Raw genomic sequence first — 21957 nt, 5'->3', positions numbered from 1 at the left:
TGATTCCATGCCACTTACAAGGGGCAGCGCTGTCACTTACCAGGGAGATTAACTTGCTTTGTTGAATACTGACAGGGACTAGAGAAGGGCAGGACCCACACAGAATGCAGGGCACTCTGATTTGTGGTAACCTCAAAATCTGAAGTAGAAGTAAATGGAGGGGTTGTAATTTGCACCAGGGGCCAGCCTAAGGTAGACCTTCAGACGGGATTTAAGGAAGTTCCAAACTAACATGAATTTTTGTCATCTCTGTGGTTCCTTGTACCCAGGCTGGCCAGCCCTTGGAAGGTACAGATCCATGTGCTCTAGGGCTCAGAGACTGCGCACTCACACTTAGCCATCTGTATTGATCAGGAAAGGTTGGGACCCAAACACTAGTGTAACCAGGCTCTTCCCGGTTCTCAAATATTGGGGAACTCTGTGGGAGGGGAAGTCAACTGAGTCGAGGAAGAGACACTAAGGATTCAGAATGCTGAGTGTTGCTGCCCACCAGTGTAGACAGTTTTTTGTTGACAGATGGGGCTCTAGGAAATTGTCAACACTGTAGTCACATCTGTGAACACCACAGGGCCTGGCTGGCTGTCCCTTAGCTGGATTTCTATTCACTACCGCATTTCTGCCCTATGGCTTTAGAAATTAATCAGACTGATGTTTAAATGTATCTGAAGTGACCTTCAGTGTCCTTTCAAGTATCACACTGCTGAGCATAGGCAATGCCAAGAAAAAAAGTGCTGTGAATACATCACGTTACAAAGCGTGTTTAAGAGTGTGAGTGTGTGTGGGGGGGGGCAGGGAAAACTGAGAGAACTCGCAATACAAAGTGTTCTTCTCTTAAATTCTGCCTGAGTTTTTAGGTGTGTTTGTGTATGCACAGAAACTGGGGCACCCTGAGAAACTACAGAATTAAAGTTACATTTTATAATAAAAACAATGACACACAGACAAAAATTGGGGAAATAGCCCAGTGCCCCTCTCCCAGCTGGTGTTGCATCTGAAACTTAAGAAGGGGATAAATTCATCATTTGTTTTCCTGCAGCTGGAGCTCTTAATCACGTTCTTAGGAATGGAGAGGAACAGACTGGAGGCCTCTGTCCAAATCTGGGATCAACTTGACTACAGTTCTTTCCCTGGGCTACCTGCCTTAAGTTGCTTTCTTCTCTGTTTCTCCGGGGAAGAATGGTGACAATCCTCCTTTCCATTTAATTCTTCCCAAGCTTGTTGGAAAGAGCCATTAGTTTATGTTTTATTCTTTAGGCCTTTGAGGTCTTGGTATGAAATACTCTCAATAAACCACAAAGCCTATTACTATTTTAAGTACCTGCATCTTCCAGGAGAAGGAACACACTGGCTCCCTGCAGGAGAAATAAATGGAGTTAGCTTTCTGGCCGGCACACTGTCTTTAGGAAAAAATAAAAAAAGACACAGATCTTCTTGTTCTGTCTACTGCAGAAAACGTGTCCAGATCTGGTAAAGCAAAGCACGCTTTTCAGAGGAGTTACAAGTTCCACATTCTGTGCTACACAAATCGGTTTTTTCTTTGTTTATTTCTTGGTCCAAAAGAACAAGCTTTGAACACGAAAAGGAAAGGGGACTCGGGTGTTGATGAAATGCATTTTCTAGGATGGGTGTAGGAAGAGACATGTTCTTTCTCATTTTAGCGTCTTGTTTGATGGCTATGAAGGAAAGAAAGTGATGTTGGCTATCTCCATCTCAAATGTTCTGTGCCGTTTATAGGAACACCTGGTACTTCTGAACCAAACAGCAGGCAGAAATATTTTGTTCTATTTTCCCATTGTAATAACTCTAAGAGATTTTGTTTTGTTTTGGCCCTTCTCTTTGTGTCTTGTCAAGATTGACAAGCATCCATGTGTTACCAAGTGACATGAAGTTCTTGCTTGAATAATCATGTCTAAAATCCAGGATATTTCAGGGCACCTGGGTGACTCAGTGGGTTAAGCCTCTGCCTTCGGCTCAGGTCATGATCTCAGGGTCCTGGGATCGAGTCCCGCATCGAGCTCTCTGCTCTGCAGGGAGCCTCCTTCCCCCCCAACCCCTCTGCCTGCCCTCTGCCTACTTGTGATCTCTGTCTGTCAAATAAATAAATAAAATCTTAAAAAAAAATCCAGCATATTTCAAAACATGTCATTGACTCAGAGAGACACCTGCTAGATTGGAGTCTTGTGGATTAACTCTGATTGAGAGCATCAGTGGGATAGTACTTGGACCCCAAACTCTCAAGTCATCCCATGTCCCTACTCCAGCTCTGGTGCTGGCATCCTCATCCCCAGGGTGTTATGTTATAGGTTGTGTTGCTTGAAAGGTTTCTTTAATGTTGCAGAAAACCCCACTGTTAGGAATTAAACTGAGCCGAAAAGCAGACCACCAGAAGAGGAACTGAAAGGAGGTGGGTGCACGGTCCTGTTGACTTTGCCTCGAGATGGGCTCTCACTAATACCATTGCTGGGCGGAAGATGGCAGAACTCACGGGACACTTGGAATGGAGCTGGGGATGGGTTTTAATAAAAAGTAGTGAAATTGTGTTTTATTCTCAGCATGTACGGAGGTCCTTGGGAGGAGAGTGTGATAGTCTTTGATGGCAATTGTCAAAAGAGTTGTTGCCCCCGGATGTACTGAACGGGAGGCCTTTAGGCCCTTCTCCTCTTCCACTTACTTCTAAGAGGTGGTTCCAGAAATTATATGTGAGAAAGGCTTAGAAGCTATGTTCTTTTTGGGAAGGAGAGGAAGGAAGAGGACTTGCTTAGAAGTAGAATTTGCAGGCCCCCTTTGTTTGCTCAGATGCTATTTCCCACCCCCCTTTTTAAAAGAGTAGTTTGGTTAACCACCCTTCCCTCAAAGCAAAGGAACCCTGGGTGATGCCTTTCACCAATTCCGCGGTCAGTGTGATTCTCTGCCTTTTTCTTCCTTCCTCCCTGCCTTCCTTCCTTCCCTGCCCTTTTTCCCTTACCTTCCTTCCTTCTCTCCCCTTCCTACTTTCTCTCCCTGTATCTCTTTCTTTTTTTACGCTTGCGCATTCATTTATCATCTGGATAAAAAAATAGTTTTTGCAAATTTCCTGCCCACAGGGTCTATCTGCAGTCACAACTCCATTTTAGTAGTCACACAGAGGGGCGCTTGGGTGGCCTCATTTGGTAGAACATAGGATTCTTGATCTTAGGATTGTGAGTTCGAGACCTACATTGGGTGTGGAGCTTACTTAAAAAAAAATATTAAAAGAATAAAAAAGGCACACATATGTATTTAACCAATGAATGATTGGACATAACATAGCAGAATGTGTCAAACTAAAAACTGATGGAGGATGTTGGCCTGATTAATTATTTATAATCATTTTCTAAAGCACTTGTTTTCCAGAAGGACTGTGTAAAAATCATAATGTTTCACAACATTTTTGCCAATGCTTTCTTTTTTCTTGTTTTTCTTTCTTTCTTTTTTTTTTTTTTTTTAAGATTTTATTTATTTCTTTGGCAGAGAGAGAGAGGCAGAGTAGGAACACAAGCAGGGGGAGTTGGAGAGGTAGAAGCAGGCTTCCCGCTGAGGAGGGAGCCTGAGACAAGAGGCAGGGCTCATCCCAGGACACTTAAGGACTGAGCCACCCAGGTGCCCCCTGAAGAATGCTTCTGTTATCAGAATATGGAAGTAGGTTTTGCAAACGATCGCTAAGAAAATGTTTTGCCAACAATTCCTAAGAAAGTAGAACAATCAGTGAACAATCCGTCAGAATCACCTTGAAAATTTTTATGACACCTAGATTTTATACATTCCCACAGTAAGAGAGCTGATTCTAATAATTATCACTGAGATAAGAGATTTAAATACAAATAGATTTCATTCACTCAAATTCACCCTATAATTTTTTTTTTAATATAGCACCTCTGATGACTTAAGTATTCTAAATACTTTGTTGCCAAACAAGGTGTGGTTCCTGCAACACTGCTCATAGTCCCACCTCTGGTCCAGCCTGCTTTCCTGTTGGAATGCGCAGTACTGTCTGTTGGGAAGTGGCCTCTAATTCAGGGATTCAGTGTCACTTTGAAGTTGTATTAGTCCCCAATGTTGCATATTCTATACTTTCTCTCTTTCCTCTAATCGGAGTATTCTGTAGCCTACCCTTTCGCTGAGGTCCTAGACATCTCAGTCTGGTGTAGATACAGTCTCGAGTTCAGGAGAGCAGCTTGAGTGTTAAGGCAGAATCCGAAATTCTCATCTTTTCATCACTTCCCCTTCTCCTTTAGGGCACTAGGGTGATTTCCCTGTACTAGTATCTTCATAATTTGCTTCAGTGACACTTGTTGTCTTGTGTTTTCTCATTTCCACAGTTACCTGTTAGCTACCATGAAAACTTACTGTGTTCTTCACCACAGTAGTTTTTAACTCACCAAGTTTCCTGTTCCGTAAGAAGCTCCTAACCCCATTTTGACTATTTGTAAAGATGATTTGCTTTCACTCTAAGCTTCTTAATCTTAAAATCCCAATCCCCTACTTATGCATAATATAAATGTTTGAATTTTAGATTTCCTCTATAAATAGCACTATGTTATGCTTACACATAATGTCTGCTTTTTATAAACTTTGAAAGTACGAATTGTAAACATTAACTTCATTCTGCACAGCACTGAGCACAATGTTGTGATCACTTAAATGCTTTTGATGATGAAGGTGAAGATGGTAATGACACGTAATGCTGTTCTGGTTTGAAAATAGCACAAAGGTAGTCCAGCACACCCTTTTTTTTTTTCTTTCTTTCTTTCTCTTTTTTTTTGGAATATGAGTTGTTCCTCATTCGGTAAAGCTGTCACTCTTCATTAGCAAAAAAGGGTTACAGTAAGTTATAATTAGTGTTTAGTGCCCTGTCAAATAATTAAGTATAATAAAAAGCTTTCAATGAGTTTAATGTTAACATGGTATAATTAAAGCCACGTCTTGAAATGCATTAGGTGTCTATTATGTCAGATATTTGATGCTTTTCCCTTTTGCAGATGAGATTTTCAAATTGTGCTTAGAGTAATGTCATCATCAAAGACAAAAACTCACATGACTCAGATGCCAAATGGGCTTTGTGGTGCTCAGCAAGGGCAATATTCAGAAAACCAAAATCGCTTGAATTTAGCGATAGGGAAATGGAGTCCCAAAGATACTGTGTGACTTGCCCAAGGTTACACACTGTTAAGTCTTCCTTGAGAGTGAGCACTGACCTTCAGTGTTGTACTGAAGTGATTGTCATTATGGTCATTATTTCTCTCTGAAGTATGCGAGGTTTCTTGGAAAATGCTTATTTTGTCTTTGTCTTGATGGGGTGAAAAACTACACAAAGTAAAAACATGGTTTTGTACATAGTTCTTGGATTTAAGTGGTTTTAGGATGCCATAATGCCCATTTTAAGGCTCAAATACAAAGACAAGGCTTGAATCTCACTATTTTCTCATCAGAGTAACTGGAATGTGCCTAGATACTGGGCCATTTTCTAATCCTGCATTCTTGGAGCTTGTTTCAGGCCTTCTCTTGTACATATCATATTATCTTCTCTATCCACAGATTTGGAAAAATCAACAGAGTGTAAGTAGCCCCTAAAATAAAGGCGTCATTCAAGGAACAAAGAAGTAGAAGGAGGGCTCCAATTAAAATGATGAAAATCTTTAATTTTTATTTAGGTATACTTGTACGGACACGTGTATATACAAATACAGATTGTATGGGTTGGTTTGTGTGTGGGTTCTTTTTTTTTTTTTTACATTTTTTTTTTCTTAACGTTTATATAATGTCAGCATTTCAAAACAGCACTCGATGAGTAAGTGCAAAGGAACTGCAAAGCAGGGCAGTACAAGCACAAGACCACACGGAGCTGGACTTCACACCCAGACGCACACAACAATGAGTGGCTGCAATGGGGGTGTCAAGAGTAAGCATGGAAAGTGAATTTTGACTCATGGGTAACCTCCAACATGCCAGCATCTATTACTCTGTACAGACAATGGGAGCAAGCCCACTGTAGGGAGATTTATCTCACATCCAAGCAGCTCTTGGGCAAATGCATGGGAAAAACTCAGTGTTGCCAAACCAGAGACAGACCTGCCCATTCACGGTTCTGAGGGAAAATAAAACATGGGAGGAAGGCAAAAAGACAAAAAAACAAAAAACAAAAAACCCAGTAAACATAATAAGGGGGGGGGTGGCGGTAGGCAAACGGGGGTCTTGGTGGAGGTGGTTTTCAAAAGAAAAATGACTGACCAGAGCTCTGAAAGCAATGAATGGAGGGGAGTTTAAATGGTTTAATTAATTAGGGGTAAACTCCTAAAAATGGCTGCTGCCGTTGCTAAGGCACCAGAGGAAAACAAAGTCCCTGAAAATCCACAGGTACTGTGCAACTCTTCCTTTCACAATGGCAGAGGGGAACTGCCCCCACTTAACCTTCCTAAATGGCCAGGCTTGAAACCTTTCCCATGCTTGGGCCACGCGTGATACTGGCATCTCTTCCTGAGGAAAAATGAAACGGTCTATGAAAACCACCACAGACAGAAAACCAAAACAAAGTACAGAACTCTGTTACCAAATTCCCTAACCCTTTTTAAACCAACATGCCAGGGGAGGAAAAAAAAAAACACCACAGGGTTCCCAACATCAGACCTTGAAAACACTGAGGATAAAATATGGATCAAAAATTCATGTTGTTCCTGGTCCCAAGATGGTGGAGTCCTAACGACTGGGAGGGCGATGACCGCACATGAGTCCTGTGTGGAGCACTGCCTCAGCCACTTGTGACTCTTCTCAGCTACATATACAGTGGATGTTTCAAAGCCTCAATGCATGTTTTGTATCCTGAAAGACTATTGTTCTCACTTACAAAAGACATAAGAATCAAATTAATACTTTATTATCAAACACTATATACAACAGAGGTCGCTAATAATACAGAATTTAAAGAACGCAGTTTTGTGTTTTTTTTTTTTTTTTAATGTTTTACTTTTCTTTCCTCTGCCACCCAAGAAAGTACAGTACAAAACAATAGTCTAAACTAACACGAACTGTTACCTGGTCTATTAAAGGATACACGGTATCCACTAAACAGACAGATCCTTATTTCCCTGCTTCATGTTGCAAAGCCCTTGGCAACCAGGGGCAAAGGTTGCTGGGGTTTGACTTACTGGGGCTGAGAGGCAGCTCAGGCCACCCTTCAGACTTTTGAGTTGTTGTTTTTAAATTAAAAGCTGCTACAAAATTGCGTCGACATCCTCCGAAGCCCCTAGAGGGTTGTAACACCACCATAACAAGGCCACCAGCAATTTCTGGACAAGATGAAAACTGTCTGATACCCATCATTTTCTTGGAAACTCCGTGGCACGCGTTACCTACAATTACATCACTTAAAGGTAGAGAAGCACACTGTCTACTGGTGTGGATAGTCTTGCTTTTTTTTTTTTTTTTTTTTTTTAAACTTAATTTGTAGTGGCATAATGAAGTAAAGGGGTCTAATTTCACTGTGAAAAATGAAAGACAGTGGCAGAGAGGGCCATGAGTAATTATTTTATCATTTGTTAGAGACAAATGCTAGCAAAACCACAGAAGTCACCATTTCTAAAATGAAATTAGCACTGCTAATGTAGTTATGACTAACTGGAATCATTACAGGATCATTTGATTTCCTTGTGGTTATAGAACATGCAGTATTATTTTGGTTCTGACTATTGATCCATTTTAGCAGGTATCTTCCCCCCCCCCACTCAAATCCCACCGGACCAACAAACCTGTAACTATTAATAAAACGAAGTATTACTGGATATTACTGAGAGTACTGAGCATATAAAGAGTTAAAGGAAAAAAGAATCCAATGCTGTGAACTTTTGTTTCAGTGAAATGGTGGCTGCCTTCTGTGACAAGACTCTGCCACTCCAGAGAAGTTCCTGATGTCTGGGGGAGCAGCACTGATTGTGTCTGGGAGGCTGGCAACCCCACTCCCATGGTTCCAAGTGTGAAGAGACCCGGCAGTAACATCCATTCCAAATGGATCAGGTAAGCCCAGATTACATTTCAACATGTGTACAACTCTCCAGGGTGCAAGTCCCTTTACAGCGGCCTTTCATTCACACATTTTTCTAATTCAGAACTAGTCACAATTTGTAGCAAATTCCCACTCATGAAGTCTGGCCAGAATACGACCCCTCTCTTTTTTCATATAGACATTAAAAAAAAACAAAAAATTAAAAAAACCCCAACAAATATGTCTATTTTTAAAAAGACTAATTTTGCCGGAATGCTTCCAATTTTTTCATATATTACATAATCATTAGATTTATTTTTCGTTCTGTTCTGAAAGGCATGGCTTCTGTTGACATGTCGTGCACTAGTAAAAAGGCTAGATTTCTTTTCCGTTGGTCTGACTTTTCCCTGTCTAGGCTTTTGGAGTTCAAAGTTTGTGACAGCCTCACCAGTAGTAACCCCCAAGGCTTGTTCTTCCTGTAATCAACTGGAAATGGCCCTTGTTGGCCATGCTAAGACTCCTCAAACAGGGTCATCTTGCGTTTTCTCCTTCTGCCCCACCCCCCACAATGAAACAAGATAGCCCCCTATATTTCTAAATGTATCAAGGGATACCACTTTTTTTCTCACAAGTTTAAATAGGACAAGCATATATACTCACTCTCAGCATAAAGTATATCTAAATAATGTATTTTCTATTCTAGTGGATTTTTTAAAAAAATATTTTGTTAAAGTCTTTGGGACTCCATCTTGTTTATCTCCCACAGATAAACACATGTTCCCCCTATGCTTCAGGCTGTGTCAGAAAGGGAAAGAATATAAAATCAACACTTGAATTTTTTATTCCAAACTTTGGAATTTTTATTCCAAATTTCCCTTTAGCCCTCCCAAGTAGTGCTGACTGACTCTCCTGGTGACAGGGGTGTGTGTCGAGCCCCTGCAGTTGTGGAGTGTGGAGCAAAACATGGGTACTAGGGTGGGAGTCGGGGAAAGGCCACAGCACATTGGCGCTCCAGCAAAGCCAAATCACATCTCCTCTGGCCGCTGACCTCCTTTCCTTGGTACATATTGTCCCCCAGAGGAGTATCCAAAGCTATTCCATTATACACTCATCAACCCTGGCTTGTCAGCCTTGGGGAAGGTCACTTTATTCATAAAAATGCCTCTTTGAGTTTCTTTAAAAAAAAAACAAAAAACTGTAGCACCATGGTGATCTGTATTCCAAGGGAAAAAAAAAAAAAAAAACCTGGTGTGCATTGCCCAGTCACCAAAAAAATTAGAGGCACTCACACGTACACACCCCCACCAAACCTAGTTTTCTCTCTTTTCACCCTTGCTCTGTGCTAGCTAGCATTCCCGCACCCGACCTGTTTTCTAGGGGGAAAAAAAAGGCTTCTTTCGTGGAGCACAAGTTTTGCTGTCAAGAGTGCTTTAAGACAGTCATTGTAAAAAATAACCCCAAAAACCAAAACCAAAACAAAACAAAAAACCAGTGTCTCAACCTTTCAGAAGCCTGTTCATTTATATACTCCTAGAGGAAAGGGTATAATATTATATCTGTTCTTAATACCTCCCCTCTGGACTTGACATGGCGACACGATGCCCTGCACGATCATCTTACAGTCCTGAACGAGAAGGCATAAATATTGGATGGGAGAGTAAAACCCTCCCGGGCATTGCCATCACTAGCCGCATCTGCCGCTATTCTTCCTTGTCCGTATACCGCTGTCACAGTACGCTAACGGAGGTGGGCTCTTAGAGGAGAATGCACAGGCGCTGACGACCACTGGTGTCACTATGACAATTTGGCATTTTCATCTGGAGTCCATTTAATTTGGAAGGGATGAGAGAAGTCAAGGGCAAAGGCTGGGGGTTGGGGGCAGGGCAGGGGAGCAGCAACTACTTTAGCCCCTCCTGGCCCGGAGTTGTTGCTTAGAATTCAGGCTGAAAGAAAGAAAACAAAAATCTGACATCTGCCAAAAAAACCAATAACAAGTCCCTTCTTAGGATGAGCAGTTAGGTGGATCTCTGGTGTTCCAAGACCCTAATGCTTTTCTGTGACAGGTGACGGGAGGAGACTGTGCTATAACGTCAAAAGCATCGCCAGGAGGAACAGTAGGATTGCCAAAAGGCGGCTGGGTATCCTTGGTGTTTGTGCTGCGTTCTCACCGCGGGATGGCTCGGCTGACTCATGTACGGTGTCATCTGTTCAAATAGAAAGCACACATTCCAATGAGATTTCACATCCTTAATAACTCTCTTGCAGCAGCCTGCTGTTAACAGACCTCGCCACCCTCTGCAAAGTAGGGTAATGAACCTTGTGCCACCATTGACTTTCATGTCTGCATAATCACTCATTATTTACAGCAAACAAAGGAGAAGCAGAGAAAATTGGACTTTTTCGGCAATATTATTACGTTCTTTAAAAACTGAGAGGAAAAAATTGTACACATACCGTAGCCTTTGGTATGTGAACTACTTTGGTTTGCTAGCAAACACACCTTGCACGAAGCTGAGATAGCTGAATGTCTCTTGTCAACCCAGGATGCCATGGAGAAGCAAGTGACGTGGGGTGGGGGTGGGGGGTTTAGTTACATTGGCATGTTAGTGGTTGATCAGTGGTTCCCCTTTTCTCCTATTTCATAGGATTAGTATTGAATGCTATGTGGTTGGTTACCTACAAGAATTCTCAAGGAAGAAAAATTAAATGCCAAAACTGCATTACTTATTATTTATTTATTTGCCAGAACCGCATTTTCAATTAACTATATGTAATGCCCGCTAGACCTACTAGTTTGCCTACAATTGGGAATCAATGATGGTGCTATGTCCATTACAAACCCTGTATCTCCAGGATTAAATTACTTGAACTTGACTCTTGTTACTTTTCTCAGGCTGAAGCTTGGCACATAAATTATCGGCACGGATGCAAATTTTCCTCTAAATAAATGGATTAAGTGAGGTAAGCTTCTTTTATTTAGCTATAAAGTGTTCTACCAGGCTGCCTCTGACTCTGGATAGCCTTCCTGATCTGCATGATTAACAGGCTTAACTTGGAAACAGGAACTCCGCAGCAATTAGTACCCCAAGATAGATGAGAGGCTTGCCTACCAGCCAGGCTTTGCTCGAGCGTTGCCTGTCTTCTTCCTTCCTCCTGGCTTAACTTGTCCTTTCCGACTACATGTTCTCTGAACTATGTATTCTTGGGGCCCAGGAGTGGGGCTTGGTGGTAGATCAGGAGACCTTCCTGTAGAAGCTTGGAGACTGTCATCTTGTATTCACTAAACGTCCCATCAGAGAGTGGAGACAAGGGGGACTCGTGATGTTCCTCAGTTTTGTGGACCTCAAAGGATAATCCCTAAGTCTCCCTGCATGACCCACTGAGAACCCCTTCACGGACCGTTGGGTTCAAACTCATTTATATCTTCACACCAAACGTCACAATAAGGACGCTTTCTTTTTCACTACGTATCGTCACACTCCCTATTCTTTGTCTGCAATTGACCACTTTTCAGGCACAGGGGCTGGCCCCTACTTCCAATATGCGCAGGTAGGCTGTTTCTGTTCTTGACCTCTGTTCCCAACACGAGCTGAGCGATCTACTGCTCTATGTTAAGGCTTCTGCCCTGGAGGGCTCTTATCATTTGAGCCCATCCTCACGTAGAAGCTGCTGCCTTCCTGTGTCAGATTTGCTCTCCTCCCCTGGACCTGAGCTAACCTGCGTAGGGTGGCAGTTGTCTTAAAAAACTAGAGAAGGTTAGGAAGCAAGAATGCAAAGTTAAACCGATGCAGAGGAGAAACTATAAAGCCCCTCCTCCCCCCCACCATGGTGCCAACTACTTGTGGACGCTTCCCTCTGTTCTTCTTCAGCCTGGCAAATGTAATACATCTGTAGTTAACAGGAATTAGACATAAATGCCCTGAATAGCCCTGAAATTAAAATCCTAATCACCTTAAGAGCATCGATACGTTGTCAATCAGGATATTAGAGCACTTCGGGTTTAATTTGTAAAAACCATAAACCCTGAGGCTTACAGATTTCATTTTGAAATACCATTTATATTTATACACCTGAAATTACACCAGCTCTTGGGTTCTTCTCCGTCTTATTTTTACTGCCAAATTACCCAACCCTCTTCCTTGTAAAGTCTAGACGTGTACTGATAAAAGGTACTCTAGTCATCAATAGGTACTCAGGTGAACTGGAGGAGAGCTGCCCTCTCTGTCCTTCCAGGATGCTCAGCAAGGGCCAACCATTGCTCCTGGCAGCACAAGACAGGGTCAGTGACCTTGGGGGACACTGAAAGGAGGAAAGCTCTTGTTTTTCATACAAGTGAAGCATGAGGTTACATGTCCTTTTCAGTCTTGTAATCATGGATGATTTTGGGAAGTAACCCTTTTCTAAGCAACCAACCCGTAAATATCATTTTACCCTCAAAGGGGGAGATCTGTCCTACTAGGACCACACAGTTCTTCACTGCTCTCTGTAACACGGTGGTCCTGGCTCAGGATTCTACCAAGCATCCTGTGATTCTAATAGGGCCTCAATGTTGGAAGATTCTACAGCCCCTGAGAAGCAAAATGAGAAACTGGCTGTCACTGGGTAAATCTGAGCAATTTCAGAATTCTAAGGAAGAATTCATAAGCAAATTCTGTTCCAGTGGAAAGGACATCTAACCATCAGAGACTTCCTTAGACTCCTGATGGTAAATGTGGCTTGAAGGAAGAAGATGTTCCTCCTCAGAAACCAAATCGAGTCTTGCCTCCTGCCTCCAGGATTCCACAGTCTGAGGGTTTCTATGGTTAACTGAGAGAACACTAGCGATATTTTGGAACATGTTATGTGGCATATGTCCGCCCTAAGATCATCCTGTATCCCTGATGATAGGAAACTGGCAGGCAGAGTGTGCAAGCAAACAAAAAAGACAAATACATTCCAAAGACAGGTGAGTTAGTACACATTGCCGAGAACATGCAGTGGAATCCTTTCAGGCTTTCCGGATTCATAAAGTCTAGCTCTGTACTCCACCGTCCACCACAGTGGTGTAAAGCCGCATGTCGGACTGGATTTTGTGAGGAATAAGACAAAGTACTCAAATTTATTATTGCATTCCTAGCTCAACCCTGTCTTACTTTTTAAGTGAAGATGCTCACAAGAAAGCCCTTAAATACACTCTTGACTGACGGGAGGAGGCTGTACGCCTCCAGATGTGCACCGGCATTTCCACTCCCCAGCACACACACACCACATTCTGTCAGACTGCCGCAAACTTCTGTCAGTTCTGTGTGCATCAATTTGGGAGCCATCAAGGACTTTAAATGCTCAGGGAAAAAGAGCCCATTTCCCCCAAAGACCGTGACCTATGCTCGCATTTATGAATGTATCTTAGTATCTTGCATTTTATCATTAATTGAATTCAAAGGTAAATTTTCCTAATGTCAGAATAGTCCTAAGTGTATCTCTTGATGACCAAGAAAAACATGCATTTTGTTGTTTCTAAACAGCCTCTTGTTTGCTTGATAGGCAATGGAATGTACCTGGAGAAAAGATTATTGGAAAGATATGCCTACATTCTACCACAACTTGCATTAAAAAATGGTAATTCAGGATAACTTACATTTATAACATGCCTAACTCTGTCTGGCATTCTACACACGACTTATTAACCTTTCCCATAGAGTGAGGTTTGCTTTATGAAGATCTGCCTGTCTACTGTTGGTAAGAGAATCCTCCTCTTCTATTCACGTTGGAATGGGGGTTGAAAATTTTGAATATTAAACCTGGATCAATCTCTACTACTGAAGAGGCCTGGGCAAGTCTCAGTTATCAAGGGGAGAGTGCAGACTCTGTGGTCCTTAGAAGAGAGCCCATCTAACTCAAAGATCCTAGCATGGGTCAAGTCCTCAAATTTGGGAGGAGTCTGGTATCTTGAAGAGCCTCAGGAATGCTTCCAGATTTTCAGGACTCCATGAAAGTATCTCCAGGTCAGCACTCATTCCTTGCAACTTTCTAAAGCAGCTAACTGATCCCTAGGGAGCCAAGAGGGCCTCTCAGAGCTTTATCATACACACTTACCATTTGTGCTGGGGTAAGATGCCTGCCTTAGAAAAACAAGAATGCTTGGGGGGAAAAAACCTAACTCTTCCTGTCAGTTACAGTGCGAAAGCTATTGTATGTCCTGAGGCACCGCATTTACTCAGGGGAAGTTTCCCTAAGGCTCACTGACTGTGTCCTAGTAACAATACTCAAAAGATAAAGTGGACTTCACAACCCTTTAATTTCTAGGGCCACAAAAAAGAGAAGTGCTGCTACAAATAGATTTTTAAAAAGTCTCTGTTCGCATAAGGTGGGGGGAGGGGGTCACATCTTTCTGTGAAGAAGAAATCATTTTAATTCAATGCATTAAGCTTTGAGATGGTAGCGGGAATTGGATAAGGGAACCAGTAAGATCTCAAGCAGGTAGGGCAAGAGAGGAAACCAGAGGAAGGTAGGTAGACAGGGGCATCAAGGTCCACAGTCCTCAGTGCACAGTGGACAGAGAACTCCTATTCCTCAAAATCAGTCTTGTTGAATTTATATCCAAATGGATAGCATAGCGGACCACTTCACCCACAGTACACTACAGTGTAAATGTTTCGACAAGTGCTTGTGTCGGTTTTCTGTTTCTTCAATGACAGGAAATTCTGGGTGTGTGGGACGTAGCAGTAGGAAAAAAAAAATTCTCCTCAATACTTTTTTTTTTTTGCCTCAGCAGTCAAGGATCACATTCGGCTGGACAGACTACTGATCCATTTGCGGGAGTAACAAGTGTGTGAACCTGTGGTGTCAGGCGACACGACTGTACTTCTCCAGACCAACTGCTATTGATATCAATAGCACAAGTAATATCTGAACTGTAATAAAGGTCTTTAGATCAGTTCAGTGATGCATGTAAACTGCCAGAGAAAATTAAATATGTTGAATTAGCTGCCGTTTGGGGCAACAGTCTTACTTTTATCCACAGATTTGGACATAATATAAAAAGTTTTTAAGCATATACAGTAGGATTTTTTTTCCTGTCTTCTATGAAAACAGATCCGTTAATATTCACAGTGATCCACCAGCATGCTCAGAGGATATGGTAAAAAGTAGTGAGATTTAGCATTCTGATGGGGCTTCTATATTAGGATACTGCATTCTATCAAACCCATGTCCAAAAAAGAAAGATCATATTTTATCTAACATGCATTAGACAAAGATACTGGAGGAATGAGGGAGAATATAAGTAAGATTAGCGTCGCTAGCAATGAGCAAAAGCAGAGCAACTCTAACATGCAAACATGCGGAGAAGAAGAAAGGAAAAAAAGTACGGAAGCACCAGAGAGAGATGCATTTGTTAAAAGAGAGTCTCTAAGCATACTAACCTGCTGGTTCTAATGAATTTTCTACTTTGTCGTTAACATCGAAAACACGATCATGAACACCTATAGTTTTCATACAGCTATCTATAACAAAAATAGAGATAACAGCCAAATATGTTAGTGAAGACACCCTTAAACTCCCATTTCTTTCTTTTTTTTTTTTTCTTTCTCTCTATTGTCTCCTTTAATTTATGTGGAGATTGTTTTACAATCAATGGCATGTATCTAAATGCCAATATTGTTCCCATTTGCTGTGCACGTACAACAGTCTAAGAAACAACAAGTTAGCAACTGCTGTGTACTTCAAAATAAAAGCATCATGAAGAATGATGAGAAAAAACATGATGAAAACGAAAACACGGATGCTGATATACAAAACAGGTACCACACAGGATTTAACAGTAAAAAAAGTTGTACCGCGGTGAACCAGACCACACGATCAAGCATGCGCAGTGAAGCCACCCTCTGAAGCTCATTCTAGTCAACTTACTTGTTGGTCTCACAAAGACTTTGAGCTTTAGACAGGACCTTCTGCCATTATCTGGGATTGCAGAGGCTGTGGAGGAGACAAAAAGAGAGAGAAAGGAGAGAGCAACGGCAGATTATTCTTCATTTTCAAATGCAAATGTTCTACAAGACATTCTTTGCTGAACAACAGCAGCATACTCTTAATTTTTCCCAGAGGTTAAAACAAAAGCACCCTTCAGATTGACAGACACTGCTAGAACCGGCTCCTTTCCTATCCCCGGCTTTTCTTTTCAATGCAGTAAAACCTCACGCAAGAATGTTGGTATAATCTACAGAAAAATACTTGGGATTTTTATTTCAAAGGCTCTTCCATTCAACTTGATCTGTTATCAATTTTCTCGAAAATAAGAAGATAATGCTTGAGCCCTCCGGCTGTCAGAGAGCTCGCTACTCCCCATCTCCTACAGGAAAAGGGGCCCAAGGTGAAAGTGCTGGCAAAAACCAGTAACAAATAGTTACAAGGCCAACTTAAACATGACCTATTTTTGCTGGGGAAAGCAAAGCTTTGTCTGTCCTGAAAGTCTGTCAGTGCTTTGCAGGTAATTCAATTAGAGGTTTTACTCAGAACTTGGCTCTGCATTCTATATGACTAAACCGAGCCCAGCAACTTCCATCATGCTATTATAAGTACAATATGCTATTGAGAAAGCACTATGGTGCAATGGTACATTTATTTTTAAAAATTTGCCACAGAGAAGGATGGAAGTAATAAAGTAGGCTTACCAAAACATGACAACATGTTTCAAGTTATAATTCATTTGAGGAAGAAACTTTTCTTCTCTTCAAGATAATAAGACTGTAAACTTTCTCTGTGCTGGAAAGATTATCTCCCCTCAGTACACACAGCCTAACGTCAAAGGGATTTCGGAGGGCGGTACGACCCTTAATGATCTCATCCATTTACTCACACTTTCTAGAAATGGCAAAAATGATAAAGGAGTGCTGCATACTTTCGTCCCCCTGTGTTTGCTTCAAGTGGTTTCTTCAGAAAATGCAGATGACAACAATGAAAACTCACATGGCTTACAGGGAGTTTGATGAGTCCCTCAGTGACCAAGACAGGACCCCTGTTTGGTGCGCTTTCTCTCTCCTTTATTTTTATCTTTTATTAGTCCTCATGGGAGCCCAGACAATAAAAATGCTTATTTCTTAGGTGAGGGGATTGGAGATGCAAACTTCAAACTAATTTTACATGAATCTCCTCCGGAAACTCCACGATCCCAGTGCTGGGAAACTTACACATTCACAGCCTAAAAGATATCAAGCTGTAAAGGATCCCAAGTCTCACTGCAACACCTGTTGCAACCCCTTAATTCTAAGACTAAAGTATACAGAAAAGAGGTTTTTGTCCCTCCCCTCCCCCACTCCCCTCTGAAAAGCAGTTAAGAAGTGCTAACAGCTGGCTTTGCTGTAGGCTTTCATTAAATCAAAGTCGGGAAAACTCCCTCTACTGACATTTACAGTAACTAGTGTGTTATTTAGGGCACAATATTTGCACTCTGTGGTTTGATCCAGGAAATGGTGTCCTTCCTGTGGACCCCGACTGCAAATGTGCATGTCACAAACACAGTACACATAGGTGACTCCAATTCATTAGGAAAACCATGGCTCTTGAGATAGTTTATGTCTCATTATTCACAAGAGGTGGTGTGAAAAAGTGACACATGGATATTTACATTGCCATTCTGTGGATTTCTGAGCTGAGATGAGCTCCCTAGGAGCTTGAGCCTCATGCATGAACTTGATTCGCCACATGCAAGAACGGATTGTACCAAAGATACTGCAAGATTACAGGAGGCTCACGGCAGCATCAAGAATTTAATTGTTTTAGTGGGGGAACTACTTGGGAGTTTGCCCAGGTCTTTCAGATTTATATGCAGCAGAAATCCTGTAAATCCAGGTCACAAAAATCATTGTAGGGTGCACTGGAATAAAATAGCGACAAATGGTAAGCTCTCTTTAGGAAAAACTGCGTAGAGTTCTCTCACCAGCTCTAAGAGATGGACAGTTAGCCTCAGCTACAGGCTGCTTACATACTTCTGTAAATTAAGATAATAAAATACATGCATATATTTTACTTAAATAAACTATCTTCCCTGTCTAACTTCTCCATGACTTCTCCTCGCCTATCACCAGAAAAGCTGTAACAATAACGTGACACTTTATACTATGTGACTATTATACTCTAAATCTTAAAAAAGCTGATGAACAAAAAATGAAAACATTCACTGTGAATACACAGTGCAGATGACATTAAATCAGTTAACTCCACAACCTCTGGGCGAAGCTTGTGAAATCAATTCTTAAGTGGGCAGCCTAGGCCAGATCAGTATGACTTGGGTTCCTCATTTACTACCCTGAGAAACAGAAGTCAAACCAAAAAGCATAAAAACTTTTCATGCAAGATTTTAGAAAGTTAGAGTCTGGCTTTGTTCCATGTATGTTCCAGGTTTCTTAACCCCAGACCTCCTGCATGACAAATGTGGGATGCCTTTATACTATGAACAGAATGCTGAGGATTACTAGTTAGTAATATTTGTAGATATAAAGTAATCTTAAAAGGGCTTTACCAGTCACAAGTAAACAAAAAAGCAGTGGACTGAGCATTAAGAACACCAAATGACAAAGGAATTGAAAAATATTGCAGTCACACAAGTGAAGTTACAAAGAAAATCCTCTCAGGATCAATTATGAGCAAAAAAAAAAAAAAAAAAAAAAGAAAGAAAGAAAGAATGAGCCACTGATGGACACGAGGGAGTAGAAACTAAAAATGTGCCTGGCTTGTCTCAGGAGTGTAGGTAATATTGATCCCTATAGTTCTAGAGCCACACCAGTTTATAAGACCAACATATCTTAGTTATGCTATTTTCCTTAGAAAATTAATTACTAACCACTTCATCCATCCATTCAAAAGCTTTAAAATTCCTACTATGCGCCAGCTTCCCAGATAGGCACCAGGAATGCAAAAGTGTGTCATACGCACAGTCAGACGCACACGAGGGATCGCGGTGATTACTGAGGTCTATGTGAACTCCCAACAGGGCTTTGGACATGGACTTAGCTGGGTCCGGGAGGGGGAGGATGTCCCAGACATGTCTATCAGAGGGAATATTATCAAGGCTTTACAGAGCCTGCAGAAGCAACTGGGACAAAAGAATTAGAACATTTCCTCTCTCAGTTCCCACACTGGAGCGTGAGCAACCAAAATGACGCGTGAACCTGCAACAGGTGAAGAAAACCTAGACTTGAACTCTTCCCATAAATATGCATGGATTTTCTAAGAGAAATTGTCAAATTAAAATGTGAAATGCAACTCCTGTCTTAGCCATTTGTCTCATAATCCAAATCCATTTCCCTTTATTCAGTTTACTGCTGAAAATGTACATTAGGAGTCCGGAAGCTGGGAGCAGGGGCACGGGACCATTAACACAAGTACAACCTCCCATTCCATGGTCTTAATAGCAACTTCATAAATCAAACCACAGGGTCCCTTCCCCCTAATGATCCACAAAGTACCAATCAAAACCTTACAACACATAATGAAATACAAGCTGAGGGCTCTCTGGTCTCTGTATTTAGAGTATCGTGCTAATAAGGCCATGGGGGCTGCTTATCCTCACTCTGTTCCATGACCTCAGACAGGCGCCCCGACTCCAGCCATTCCTGAAAACCTCTTTCCTTGGTCTCCTGGGGCCCAGGTAAGCTCAGCTCAGCACTTACCAGCCAGTCTGATACATAAAGGGGACCACATTCCATACCCCCCCAATTAGTACTTCCATCAGCTATATTTAGGGTTGTGAATATCCACAATATTCACATCACAGTTCACTACAGGGTTATCAGTAGGATGTGGCAAGCAAATAAAGGCACCATGTTTTTGATAGGTAGCTTCTGACCTGCCTCCCATTACCCTCACTTGAGTGTGGGCTGGACCTAGTTTTTTGCTTCTAATGAGTAGCATACGGCCAATGTGACAGAAGGTCATTTCTGTGGTTAGGCTGCAAAAGACCGGGACTTCTTTCTTTCTTTTTAAAAAGATTTTATTTATTTATTTGTCACAACTAGGCAGGCAGAGAGAGAGGAAGGGAAGCAGGCTCCCTGCTGAGCAGAGCACCCGATGTGGGGCTCGATCCCAGGACCCTGTGACCGTGACCTGAGCCGTAGGCAGAGGCTTTAACCCACTGAGCCACCCAGGCGCCCTGGGACTGCTTCCTTGCTAGCGCTTGCTCTCTTGCCTTCTCTTTTGCTCATGGAGCAAGATGCTGTAGCGTGAAACTCTCAGTGCTGGGGGCCCATGGCAAGGAATGGAGGGAGACTTCCAGCCAACCGTGAGCAAGAGACTGGACTGGCTAACAATCTGGTGAGTAAACCAGAAACTGAATGCTTATCCTTTAAGAGATTGTCACCGTTGTGGGAGACTCAGACCCAGAAGACCCAGCTAAACTGCTCTTGGATCCCTGACCCACAGGAACTGTGAATGTTAAATGTCTTAGCCCCACATTCGGGGGTAATTTGTAATCCAACAGCTAAATAACACAATGCTGTACAAAAACACCTCTGTGCCACCAAAGGCTTCCCATGGCCAACGTGAGGCAGACCTAAGAACTAAGGCACTGGGGCATGCTCTCGGAAGGACTGCCAGGCCCTGGTTCCCACGGGGCAGCTCCTTCCTTGGTCCGCCACCATGTCTACACAACTGGATTGCTTGCCAGTTTATTTTTCAAGCTACTGTTCTAAGTCCACTTAAAACAGGGCTTGAAGAGAAGTAATTATAAACTGCTGTTGAAGAAATACTACAAGATGTATCTATTTGTTTTCACTCCAGCACTTGAAAACGGTTTTTCATTTTCCTTCCCATGCCACTTAGTTTGTTTTGGCTAATGCGGCCAACCTGGGCCGCTCTGTGCAATTATCACGATGTTTCACTTTAACTCCAAATTGCTGGGTGAACTTAAATGAGCTTTGATAGAAAATGTAAACTTAAATCGTAAGACAGAATGCCCTTCTTCTAACAGGTGACAGAGAATGTTAAGGGGAGCTTCAAAACACGTGAAAGAAAAGGATTTTAATGATAAGTTAAAGCTTCTCTCCATATCAAAAAGCTTGTATCAATTATCTTATACCCAGGCTGTTACATTAAGTATGCATATTTTGAGGTTTTAAGCAACTCAAAAGTAACAAACGCCCTTCTGCATGAAGAACCAGAAGTTTAGCAGGTGGGGTGATACCGTTGTATTTTTTCCTCCATATTTTTAAGCCCAATACCGTACCCGCCAGTCAACCAACTTCAACATCTCCGGCTAACCTTATTCATGCCTATATCTTCATTCCAAAAGCCAAAATCCTTCCCCTTTACTGTGTCCCTTGCCAGTCTGGGTACTCCGAGAAGTTTTATTTTTAAGAATAGTCATCCACTTTCTTCTTCCTTTTAAAGAAAGGAGTGTGTGTGGGAGCATTAAAAATGCAGTTTGCCATTATGTTTGCCACAGGCAATATTTCTCAATTTGTGCAAGTCAAAGGAAAAGATAGGCTATTAGTTGTTAGCAGAGCCTAGTCTCTTCTCTGTAGGTTTTCATGTAGTTTAACACACAACACAGATACATGCAAATTAGACAGGCGACAGCAGATTTAAGTATTAATAATCCTTTCACAATAAATGCTCAAGAAGTAAAGCCCGTTTAAAGAAATGGTACTACTGAAAATGTCTTCTAGAACACAATGAATCAAAATCCATTTTGTATATGTGGGTGGAGGGTAGGGACAGAAGAAGTGGTGGGTATAGGATAGAGATTAACCAAAGCCATATGGACTGCTTGGAAAATGGTTACCAGACCTACAGGAAAAAGTCTTAAACGTTAGGCCTCTTGTTAGGAAAGAATACCCCAGCAACAGTTGGCAACTGGCTATCTGCCCTTTCTTAAGCAGCAGCACAACACCTAATTTTCATATTAAGAACAAAAACACGAGTTAGGATGGAATATATTTCGCCACCCTACCTTTTGAGATTTAAAACTCACATGTTTGAATAACCTGCTC

The 21957-nt window shown here is 41.9% G+C and overlaps 1 protein-coding gene across 2 annotated transcripts in view; it reads right to left on the bottom strand.

The window, feature by feature from the left end:
• Positions 1-5636: 5636 nt before the first annotated feature.
• EFNA5 (ephrin A5) overlaps positions 5637-21957 on the bottom strand; it is a 278238-nt gene continuing 261917 nt past the window's right edge. Inside the window, exons 3-5 of one of the 2 annotated variants that reach the window (XM_032335599.1) lie at positions 15884-15949; positions 15397-15477; positions 5637-10197 (exon numbers count right to left, since the gene is read on the bottom strand). In XM_032335599.1, coding sequence (XP_032191490.1) covers positions 10076-10197; positions 15397-15477; positions 15884-15949 — 269 coding nt within the window. In that variant the 3' untranslated portion in view covers positions 5637-10075. The remainder of the gene's footprint in view (positions 10198-15396; positions 15478-15883; positions 15950-21957) is intronic. The other variant, XM_032335600.1, reaches the window with a different exon arrangement.

The sequence above is a fragment of the Mustela erminea genome, chromosome 3 (assembly GCF_009829155.1).
Source record: "Mustela erminea isolate mMusErm1 chromosome 3, mMusErm1.Pri, whole genome shotgun sequence".
Classification (NCBI taxonomy): domain Eukaryota; kingdom Metazoa; phylum Chordata; class Mammalia; order Carnivora; family Mustelidae; genus Mustela; species Mustela erminea.
Note: the sequence above shows the minus strand (reverse complement) of the source record. Positions and strands in the feature narration are given on the sequence as shown.